The sequence below is a fragment of the Podarcis filfolensis genome (assembly GCF_964270895.1).
Source record: "Podarcis filfolensis genome assembly, chromosome: 11".
Lineage (NCBI taxonomy): Eukaryota > Metazoa > Chordata > Lepidosauria > Squamata > Lacertidae > Podarcis > Podarcis filfolensis.
Genome location: NC_139613.1, coordinates 25,272,968 through 25,284,978, shown reverse-complemented (window position 1 = coordinate 25,284,978; position 12,011 = coordinate 25,272,968). Strand labels below are relative to the sequence as shown.

At 41.3% G+C, this 12,011-nt stretch overlaps 1 protein-coding gene across 5 annotated transcripts in view; it reads right to left on the bottom strand.

Moving 5' to 3' along the window:
• RNF180 (ring finger protein 180) overlaps positions 1 to 12,011 on the bottom strand; it is a 54,332-nt gene that overhangs the window by 6,927 nt on the left and 35,394 nt on the right. For 3 of the 5 annotated variants that reach the window (XM_083576170.1, XM_083576171.1, XM_083576169.1), the window contains exons 5-8: positions 10,991 to 11,068; positions 10,336 to 10,365; positions 9,969 to 10,182; positions 6,758 to 6,883 (exon numbers count right to left, since the gene is read on the bottom strand). In XM_083576170.1, the coding sequence (XP_083432296.1) occupies positions 6,758 to 6,883; positions 9,969 to 10,182; positions 10,336 to 10,365; positions 10,991 to 11,068 (448 nt within the window). The remainder of the gene's footprint in view (positions 1 to 6,757; positions 6,884 to 9,968; positions 10,183 to 10,335; positions 10,366 to 10,990; positions 11,069 to 12,011) is intronic. The other 2 variants (XM_083576173.1, XM_083576172.1) reach the window with 1 other exon arrangement.

The window sequence follows — 12,011 nt, the reverse complement described above, 5'->3', positions numbered from 1 at the left end:
ACATTTTCCCCTCCAAAAATTAAGGGGAAATGTGTGTGTGTCCTATAGAGCGAATGCAGGCCGCCGCTAAGCCCAAAGCCAGAACAGGAAGACGGAGCACTGCGGAGCGCTCCGTCCCGCTGCTCTAGCTTGGGGACGGCTGCGCGCACAGACTCTCCAGGGCAGCAGGGCGCTGCGCTCCAAAGGCTTCAGGGATCTTTGAGGCTGGCGGTGGGGGAAAGCAGCGCTTCCCCCCACCGCCAGCCCCACAAGCTCTGGTGAATTTACCTTGAACGCACCTTGTTTTAGAGGGGGAGAACAAGAAAAAAATTCCCCCCCCTGTTCTCCCCCCTCCTATGGTCCGGTGCATCCTATGGTCCGGTGCGTCCAATGGAGCGAAAAATACGGTAAGTGTCTCTCTGTGTGGGGGGATTACTACTACTACTACTACTAAAATTTCTATACCACGCTTCATCTGAGGATCACAGGGCACTTAACATAAAAATACATAACATAGTAAAAAACAAAATAATACCCCACCACAGTTTAAAAGAGCCTAGATTGTTTAATTGCCCAAGGCATTGGAGAAGAGGAATGTTTTTGCCGGTAATGAAGGTGTCAGGCGAGCCTCCCTGGGGGAGAGTATTCCACAAACAGGGAGCTACCACAGAAAAGGCCTGTTCTCGTGTTGCCACCCTTTGGATGTCTCATGGAAGAGGCAAGTGAAGAAGGGCCTCCGATGATGATCGCAGGATCCTGGTCAGTTCATATGAGGAGAGGCAGCCCTTGAGGTATTGTGGCTTAGGAAAAGTTTTTAAATGATGTAAAAGTCTCTGAATTTCCTCCATTGTCTCTGTGCTACTTCCTCAACCAAATTGACAGTTTTATTGTGCACATTAAGCAGAAATAAATTACTAGATACAGATGTCCTACATGCAGGTTTTCAGTAAGAACTGATTAATATAACTCCTTTCTGTGATTTGTGCATGAAGACTTGAAGATGGTTTATATAATACAAGGAAAGTTCCCAAGATTAACCTGGAAATCAGAGGTCAATGAATATTCTTCACACCCAGGCATGTTACTGTTACTGAGAGTTTAAGCAACTAACATAAAGATGTTAGGAAATATCACACTGTGGCTTGTTGCTATTTTAAATCTGTTATTTAAGTATCAAGCACATCTTGTGCTGAAATTAAACAAAATAGTTGGCTGTTTCACAAATGCATTGACACTTTTTATCATATCATTTCAAAATAGTTTAAAGATAATTACAGAAATATTTATAGAGGGATTTGTTCTCCTGGCAGTTCAACACTTTTATGTTAAAACTGAGAGCTGAGTCTTGAATGGGCATGCACCCGTGCACAAACACTCGCTATCACTTGGCCAATAACATTAAATACATTTAGGGTTAACAGGTGTTCAGAACCAGCTTCTTCTACATAAATCAGAAAGCCTGTAGAAACTGGTCTCAAAAGATAATTGCGCAACTGATCACACAAACTAACATGAACATCAACCACTGGTGTATGAGCTGCCGGTTTAATATAGTTTACCTTCACCTGAGAATAATTCTGAAACCTGTTCAGAACCCAATTAACATTTCCCAAACCTTTCTGTAAACATAGTTATTGGCATTTTTTGATACCAATACTTAGTGGCAGTTGGTTCATCCCTCCCCTCAAAGGGCAGTCACAAACCATTAGTTTAGTAATACCGTATGTACAACTTACATCTGAAGCGTATGCTCTCTCGATCTGAATTATTCACATCTGACACTGTGTGAACATTTCTCTCAGTTCATTTTGCTGAATTTAATTTACAGATTCTGGTTTGGCTGGGCTCTTCTGGACTTTAGCCACTGCAAAGCTGATTTGTTGGGTCAAACCAGCTTGTGTAATATTAGTCACTTGAACCATGGAGCTCTGAATCTTTGCAAAAGGAGAAAATGCCCCACTGCCATTATTCTCTGCTCGTGAAGGAGTCATATGAAACCTGATCCAGCTTCCAGTACACTGGATGAGGAGCCTGGACTGTTATGAGACTTAGCATTGGTGTTTTCTACTGCTAAGAATTGGGATCCTGACTCTGAAAATGGTACATTCAATTTAGATGGTCTAGAAGGAACCTCAACAGCTGTTCCCAAACAAGATTCAGTTTTCTTTGAAGCATTATTGCTAACACGATCCACCTCTTGCTGGGCTTCTTGAGAATTCATCTCCATTTCCGAAATACTTGTCATCTTAGTTTGAGCGTCCTGCATAAATCTGTGGCAGTAGACATCAATCAGCTTAGTGAACTCTATTACGGCATTGTCTGTGGCAGCAGTTTCCTGGGGTCCTTTGCCTTCCAATTCAGACTTGTTAATTTGGTCTTCATAGTGTGTCACGTGAATTTCTGAAGGAACAGGAATGCTAACATTGATGTCAGTGCTGCGTATAGACTGGGACCAATTGCCTAGCCGAGGAGCAGAGGCGATGATACCACAACTGGGCAGAACATAATCTATCTGTCCCACGTTCTCCAAGGAGTCCATGAACTGCTGGTCATCATCAGCTTTGGAATCTGTAAGGTACTCATCAGAATGAATCAGTATCTGAGGAGATCTCAATTCAGATTCTGCATTGGCTTTAGGATCTGTCATGGGATTTGTGATGGGCCCAGGGGTAACCCGAGCAACACGGTCCAGATCCAGTCCCGAATCCAAGGGTTCCACGAGGAGTTAGTCCGACAGGGCCAAGGCAGGACACGAGGCAGGAAACCAGGCAAGGTCAGGCACAGGGTCTCAGGCAGGTTCTAGCAAACAGCAACGTTGCTCCCACAACCTGGGGCAGGGTCCGACAGCCTTTTATCTTTGTCGGGGTAATGGCCGGTCCTGATCGCCCGGTGACTCACCTCCCTGTCTTGCCCAAAGGTGAGCACTCCTCCTGCAAGTACTCAGGTCTCTCCTTCTCTCAGACCTTATTCTCTGCAGCTCGGGAGATGTCAGTGGGTTACTGGACCCAGAGGCCGCCTCAGCCTCTCCTGACCCAACTGGTAGTGGAGCAGCTGTAAGTGATTGCCCAGCTGAAGGCAATGAGGTACTAGCCGCAACTGGAGCCAGGGCAGGCTCAGGCCCCTGACTTGGCTCACCTGGTGCTTGTTTTCAAGGGAACCTGTGCAGACTGGGGATCTTCAGAATCAGGCCCCAGACTAGGTTCAGATGCTGCCTGAGGCAAAGGATCCGGTGTGGACTGAGACTCCTCCGGTTCTGAGTCCGAGTCCCAGGCCATCACAGGATTCTCCATGGTTTCAAGACTATTGTCAGATTTCCAAAGATTCACTTTCAAGTTGGGCTTTAAGAAGTTGATCTTCAATTCAGGCTTTGTAAAGTTCCCCATCTATCTAAGGTTGCTCATGTTTACATTGGATTTGGTTTGCTTCACTTTCTGATTAAGAGATGAGAACTTTCTCATTAAGTAGTATTTTCCTTGGGCTAGGGACCCTCTATTTTGGGATCTAATACCAATGACGCCCACTTGTGTCTTTGTATTTATAATGGAGCTTCATGCACAAGAACGGGGCTCTGAAAGAGAGTTGGTTCAGGATCTAGTTCTATTCTTTCCAAATCTTCAAGGCTCAGCCTTTGGTATGGATTTACTTTATCTACTTCTTCATCATCATAGGCTACATAGTATGCTGAGTTAGAAAGCAAAAGGACATCCACATCTTCATGAGTAGCATCTACCAGGCTTGGGTCACAGCCAGTAAGTACCCACCCCATTTAGGGCACAGTACTCAAGATATGCTGGCCTAGGGGCAACAGGATTTGGCAGAAGCCCCTTTACCCCAGAGGCATAGCAGGAACACTGGCAGAGCAAGTCACTGGTGGAACCATTGTGCCAGCTGAAATAGGATGGGGTGGAAGAGATGTGGGAAGCACAGCAGAAAAGCACTTGTGCCACCATCGTACCCCATACTTGTGCCTGCCACAAAGAATTTGCATCTCAGTGGCTTCAACTGGTGTAGTGGTTGTGGGGGACTGAAAAATACCTGCCCATGTAAAATTTATGTGAAGTGTTTTCACATGATGAAAACTGCAGGTAATGGACAATTTTACTTAAAATGCTACATATATGAAGTGAGCATGTAATTAATTATTTGAGCAATGCGGGTAGCTATCTTAATTACAGCAGGTCTTAAGGCTAATTGTTGATTGAGTGATTCAGAACAATGCATGTTTTCACTTGTTACAGAAGAAGCACTTATTAAAAATAACAGAATAGCCTTCTTCCCTAAGCTGTGGAACTCCTCACAGTGGTCCATATGGCAATTCACTATACAGCTTGTCCCGAATGCTGAAGATGCAAAGCTTTGATGCCTGAGATATCTAATTTCAGGACTCACCCTATATTTGTGATAATAAATTGTTTTAAATGTTGTATTGTTGTAACCCGGTCTGGGGCCTTAGGGCAAAGGGCAGGTAAATAATAATACAGTAATAAGGAAAATAAACGTAAAGCATTGTAAAACAACTACAAACGGTAAGATAGTAGTTTGTATGTTTTATCTCTAGTTTTAATACTCTTGCGTTTTGGATACAGTGTTTTCACTGATTCCATGGAACTTAAATCTATTATTTTTCTTCAGTGAAAAATTGTCTTAACAGGAAGTGTTCACAAGCTCTCTGTAGCAACATGTACTCAGGATGTTCTGAAAGTGTGGAAAGGTGAGGAAAGAAACATAATGCATTATGTTTAAAACATGGCTCACAGAGCCTTTGGGAGGAGTGACCCAAAAGTCATTAGAGATTCTATAAATATTTTAGCAATCCTAAGAGATACAATATAGGGAGAGGAATTAGAAAAAAGAGCCAGCAAGTAGTTTGCCGGCATGAAAGCAGAACCAGGGATGTACTGAGAGTTTTACTCAGTAAAATTGATTGGGCACACTCATTTGGGTGGGTGTTTTTTTTTTGGACTCTCAGTGATTACTCTTTTATGTAACTCATAGCAATTCTCATAACAAAAACAGTCTTAAGCTAGCACAGCTAGTCAATACCAATAATCGGATTTGAAACTGGATGCTAATTACCAACTGATGAGAAGTAGTGATTTTAATTCATGAGTATTTTTGGTTAAACATTAATTGATATTTAATATACTTATTAATGACTAGGTGGGCATTATTATAGAATCATAAGGCGGCAAGGAAACCAGAGGGCTGTTGTTCAGTTCCCTAATCTCTGTCAATATAGCTGTACCTAAAGCATCCCTGTCAGGTGCCTGTTCAACCTTTCTCGTAATTCCTACAAGGAAGGAAATGTACAACCTCCTGAAGAAGTTCACTGAAATACTAAAACTGCTCTTAATTTTTGGTATTTTAAATAACAGAATTACAAAGCTTGAAATGGTTTAATGAACCATCAATTTCAAGCCTGTGACAGAAGTAGAGGTCATGCCCAAACCCGCCTTTGTCATCTTATCTTCACTCTTGAATATACATTTGTAAATAATGTTAGAGGGCATCTAGACATTCCTTCTCTTTATGACTATTCTTTCTCAAATCCCAACAGCATTTCTGCAGATTCCTTCCTTTATCTGACATTTAGCTAGATCAACTCTTTGAAGTTGCTTCCATCAGATCTGTCATTTCATACTGCATGACTACTCTTTTCAAAGTGACATTGGGCAACCAAGGATACCAGCAACAATGTGTGTCCTGTGCTGTGTTTATGGCAGTTATGTAACAACAAAAAATACATGCTCAGCACAAGCCTAGTAGGACAATGGTACTCAATGAAAGAAGAGAAAAGCATAGTCTTTGCTGGTTGTAAATTTTGCCTGGGAGCAGAACCATAAATGCTCCATAGGCCACAGAACATTTTTTGTTGCTTTCAGTGAAAAAGGACTGACCTTGACTGACCCAGTTTTACAGTACTACATTGGAAGATGCTTTTGGGTCAACTGTTTATCAATTCTGGATATAGTACCCTCAGAGTTAACCTTCCAATCTCGTTCCAAGGCTTGCCAGTAAAGAAAAATGTTTCAAATAAAACCAAGTCAGTGCAGGGCTCTGCTCCCTAGAATAAGTGATAAAGTCATGTCATGGCAGTGCCTATTCTGAACCATGATAGAGGGTCTCTTGTTCTTTTTCTGCCTACTTCTTAGCATTCGTGAAACAGAAAGGACCTCAACTTAAGTCAACTCCAAGCAATTCCATGTCCAAGCCCCATGAGGCAACAATGCATATTAGAGGGCAATGGCTGTTGCTGAATCAAAGATCATAGTTATACTATTATAAGATTGTGCAAGTCATTGCATAGGGTAATAGTATTATTTATTTATTTAGAAGCATTTATAATCCGCTTAAGATTTTGAAAACCTGTAAGCAGAAGTTAGTAGGAAGCTGAATGAAAAAGAAAGCAAACTTCAGGTGGTTCACACCGGTATTTCCTGGGGAAACTGACAGTAAAGTAAGTTTACAGGAAAATGTCACATACCTAGATTTCAAATGTGAAACACAGCAATAATATTGTACAACATGGTGCATAAACTACCCCAAATAACCAGTTAGACCCACCAATCTGAACAGTGGTATTATCCTATACTCTTTCAATACAGGGCCCAAGTAGTGCCTGTTATGAACTCTGGTGCATGTAATGTAATGAATCTGTAGGCCTTAGGCTGCAAAATTTACAGGTAGGGGCCAACAAATGGCATCAAATCCATTCACATGAACGCTACAGGCTGCATGTGACACATGAAAAGGCAAAATATTCAGCAATCTTTCTTACCTTCAATAACTCTGAATGCCTTCCTGCAACTAGGGAGGGGCCATTTTGCTAAACCGGATTCTTGAAAGTTTTCCTTTAATTTTGAATATTCAATAGGAAAGTGAGCCTTTGTTGAATTGTTCAGTTCTGCAGTGTGGGGGAAGGTAAAAACACAGGTCACAAATCTAAACCACTTCATAATGTAAATTTTGTAATTGCCAAAGATTTTATTTACATTTTTCACATATTACACACACACACACACACACACACACACACAGTGTCTCCATGCAGCACATAAAGGAATTTTAAAAACCAAAAAAATTTAAACATTCAATACAAAACACATATAAGAAAACCTGGCAAGCATGAGCTCTTGTATATAGATCTGTTACTTTTAGGAAACTTATTCTCAGTAATGTGGAATCAAGACCAATGCCACAATCCAGAAAACCATTTAATTATCCAACTAGTTACCACTTAACTAGAATTTTGGGTACGTGTTTTTTTAACAGTTGCTCTCTGTGCTGCATGTTAAAACAGATCTAAAAATTGGTTGAGTTCCTGCAGCAGTTTTTTTTATATATATATAAAAAATAGCACTTGTAAGCATTGTATACTTTAAAATACAGGCTACAGTTGCATGACCTGGGTTGCAATCCTATCCATTCTAACCAGGGAATAAATTCCACTGAACAAGTACGCTTAGGATCTGGCCACAGCAGATTCTAGATAGGTTGCATGTAAGCATTTGGGTATGTCTAGCTATATACACTGTGGTTCAAGGCTGCGTGTCAGTGTACTTGCAGCACTAAAGTGACCTCTCTGGAGCATAAGCCTGGGCAGTTTGCATGGAGGTCCTGGGTTGCTCAGACGACAAGACTCACTGGACTCACTGATGGGGTCCAAAGGAAAGCAGAGCAATACTTTTAGCTTATTTATTTATGATGTGATATCTTCTTGAATACTTATATAGCATCCCTAGCTATATAAAGGGCTGAAGTCTAGGAAGTAAACATACAGATATTAAGTATAGATTTTAAAGCAGAAGGGTCTCAATCATAGTCAAGGAAGCTGAGCACATGCAATTAAAGAGCTCTCTGCAACTTTATATAGCAGCACCCTAAAGTAGATTATTAGCTGATGAAGTTTCTAGGTAGTCTATCAGCTTGCAGTACTTAAGTGGTAGGAAACTGGTGGAGATTAACCCTTGCCTTATTTTTTATGATTTTATGATGGTTTAGTGTTTGCATTATTTTTAAATTATTGTTTGTATTTTATAATGTTTTTATATTTTGCTGGATATCATTCTATGATAGGATGAAGAGTAGTATCAACATTTTCTAAATAAATATGCAGAGAAGATTGGGGGAAAGCATAGTCTAGCCTGGGCTCTAGTGCATAGCTGTCAAGTGTCCCTTATTTGAAGGGACACTCCCTTATTCCAGCGCCATGTCCCACTGCTGTCCCTTATTGATGGATGTCCCTTAAATTTCAAAGGAAGCAGCTCCTCTCCCTCACTCCCTGCCAGCCAGGGAGGAGGGAGGCTCCAACTGTGTTGCTTGGCTGTGTTGCTCACCCAATAAGAAGTCTAAGAACGACTGGGGGGTGGAGCTTGCATGCCTTGTGTGTGGCTAGTTAATGCAAGCTGAGGGGGGTTTTGAATGCTGGATGCCATTTTGTTGCACATGCTGCTGCAAACTTTGCAGTGCAAAGCCAGGCCGGGGAGCCATCTTAAGTTGAGGCTGCATAGGCCTTGTAGTGCATGTGATTCAGATTCCATTCAGTTGAACCTCTGGTTACAAAGTTGGTTGGACAGTGTTCTCGAAGCTACCAGCATGAGTTTGACCAGACTGCAGGAGGACAGGACGACTGGAGTGCCTGGAACAGGTGAGGCTGCAGGTCCCTTATTTTGGCCGCTGGTCCCTTATTTTCAAGGCTGCTGGTCCCTTATTTTCAAATCTGTAAGTTGACAGCTATGCTCTAGTGCAGAGGAAAGCTGTTCAAAACCTCAATACATAAACACAGGATCACTGATTCTCATCACCTTTGCAATTAATAGCCTTCCTTCCTGACTCAATCAGGCAAGTTGTCTCTGCCACCATTTTGGCAGAAACCTAGCAAAAAAATTAATCTGGAATTTTGTGGGCCATTACTCATCCTCTTTAGAAAAGCGCCCAAGTGATTATCTCTGGATGTGCTATATAATGGACAGTACAATAAATAATGAGCTAGCTCTTCAATTTCCATTGAACCACAAATGCATCTTATCTGGTCCTGTGGGCATACCAAGTGCTCTTCCCCCGTTACTGCAGATTTCAAAGCTGAAAACTTAATAAGGAAAAAGCTCTCTGGGCTGCAGGGTATCTAAGCTCAACCAGATTTTTGTACCCACTCTTTAATTTCAAAAGTTGCATAGCTGGAGAAATCTTAGAAGAATGGATTACTGCTATTCTGGTTTCTATTGCTATATTTTTAATGTTGTGAGAGAGGAATGCTTTGAGCTATTCACAGGAACTTGGACTGAGATAGATCATATTGTGGAAAAACTGAAATACCTGCTGTAATCGTTAATTTTTGTATAGCCCGTGCTTCTGGGTTTATTGCATCAAACAGGGTTGGGGGTGGACCTAGCAACAGGTAAGACTATTAAGTGAATGCATCCTGGGATTTAGGGTTAATTCTATTTAAAACCATATATTTTTGTTCCTGCAACAAAAATTGTGTTCTGGATGCACCTGAAAGAAGAGAGTGCGAGAAACTTGTAACCACTAAGGCACCGACTAGATAAGAACGGAACTGATTATGTGTTTCAAGCAGCATCTGCCCCCCTAATGTAGGGGCAGGGTGTTTCGCTATGGAGAAGTGAGTGCTACACACACAATCTCCCCAAGTGCTTTCCTCCCAATATTGGTGATTCTAAGCCCAGTTGAAGACAAATGTGTCTTGGAAGAACCTCCTGGCTTGGGAGGGACAGTTTAACACCCCCCACCCCCGCTTTCCACTTTTGCTACTAACATGTGTACCGATCCCTTTCTCTACATAACTGGAATAGATGTGGATTTAGACACATGGATCTGCTACCATCATGCCTAATGTATGAGTAGTTACCATTATACTAGATTTGGAGTACAGTGTCTAATTAGTCCTGAACATTCACTTTGAGGGAAGACAGCTAAATATTTATGGTCGTTACTAGGAAAGATGAAATATATCTTTCAAAGCTTTATACCTGATTGGAAAAATACTTGGGCAATTGCCGTGCGGCACAGAGGACACAGAGTGCTGGTTGGATTATCTTTGGCGAGTGTGCGTAGGCAAGGTTCACAAAAGATGTGGTGGCAGGGATAGCACATGTAAGGATTAAAATAAACATCCAGGCACACTGCACAGAGGTAGCTTTCCTTATCTTGCCAGTGTTCGTGCTCCTCTTCTGTATTCATAGCCTGGGGTAAGAGGGAGAAACAAAGCAGTGCTTTAAAATTATTTCACTCAGTCAAATAAGAGACACAATAAAGGCATCATGCTCCAAGTACGATGTGTATTCCCCCACCCCCACTAATATTTTCTAACATAACCCCAAAGTAAAACCAATGTACCTGAAGTAATGTGAACGCTTCTAGGTGGAACTAGAACAAAAAGAAACATGCTTTGCTGCAACAGCTGAAAAATAACACAATTCACCTCCCCCTATGTATGGCAAGCTTTCCTATTACTTGTGATGTGCGCATTTTATGAACTGTATTACAACAGTCAGCAAAAGAACGACAACACTGGGGCTAGGGGTAGGTGTATTAAAAAGCAGGTGAGTGCTTAGCATGACTATAACAAATTATCTTCTTCTCTTATGAGAAAGTGAATGCTTAGATCATCTTCAGAATTCCACATGCTGTAGTCGAAAATAGTGAGCAATGCAAGCCTGCGCTCATACAAGCTAGCCCACCTAGCACTTAATGAGTTTCAAGGGGAGGCAGTAGAAACTACCTCCACTACCTGATTACTGCCCCTCCCTCCAGAAGGTGTCCCATTCGGGGGATCTAACACAATCTAGCTGGTCCTACCTCCCAGCTTCAGATCCCTCTGATCACCCCAGCCTTTCCCTTCCCTGAGCCCTAGTCAGGAGGACGGGTTCAGAACCAGCACATGTTGTGAGCCAAGGCCCTGCTCATGATCCAGGAAGGGGTGGGAGAGCAAGGGCAACTAAAAAAATTGGTGCCGAGTCATTGCTGATGCAACCTTGTCTAGCTCAGATACCTGGGATTTATAGTTGGATGGCTCATGCGCATTTGTAGAGACCTTGCTCCGTGACCAAAGTCTTGCTGGTAAGAGAATCTAAGCAGTAGTGGAAATGGTATAGTCAAGCAAGGTGTTGTTCAAGGCTACTTAGGAGTTTTGTAGCTAAGCAATAGCTTTGAACTTGCCCACACCTGGTCCCAACTCTCTAGCACAATGACTAAGAAATCAAGCACAGGATGGCAAAATGGAAAGAGCAAACCCAGCTTTCATTTTTAATCAGGGGTTTCTAGATCTCATGGTTGCAGAGACATATTAAATAGGTATCAATCAATCAATCGGTGTCAATTAAATAGGACATATTAATTAGGTCTAGACATTAGAGGTCAGAAATGGGTTTCGGCCAAGGTCTGTTTTTGGTGGGTGTGTGCTTGCGTGTGCATCTCACTCCTCTTTCTTTTTGCGATTGCATTCTTTTGCTGATGCCAAATTAAATTAGAATGATAAATCATTTCTGATTAGTTCCTCAGCTCAGATGACCTAAACTTGTCTACTTTATTTTGTCAATTGTGAATTTGGCATTGCAGATGGTAGCATTTTTGTTTTTGGCATGCAGTAAACACGAAGTCCTGAATTATTATTATTAACTTATTTGAACAATGTAAGTGATAATTGCTTCTAACCAAACATGTATATATAGATTCACGTCACTGCAAATATATATTCTCTTTTCAGCACCTTTTTGTTTAGGAAAACCTACCCAAACATGCAAAATTGACATGCATTTTAATCTGTAATTTAGCTTGTAATGTTTATTTTTAACTGGTGACTTTCATTTTGAATTTTAAAAGCTTGCTTTTAACGTTAATTTCTTCATAAACTGCTCATAGGTTTTATTTACCATTAACTGGTATATAAATTATGTTAAATGAAATGAATAAAAATACAATCATTGAGCCAAGTTGAGGAAAAATATATAGAATGGGACTGCTGCTCACATTTAATTTTTAAATACTGAAGTGTAATTCTATCAGCTTCTAGT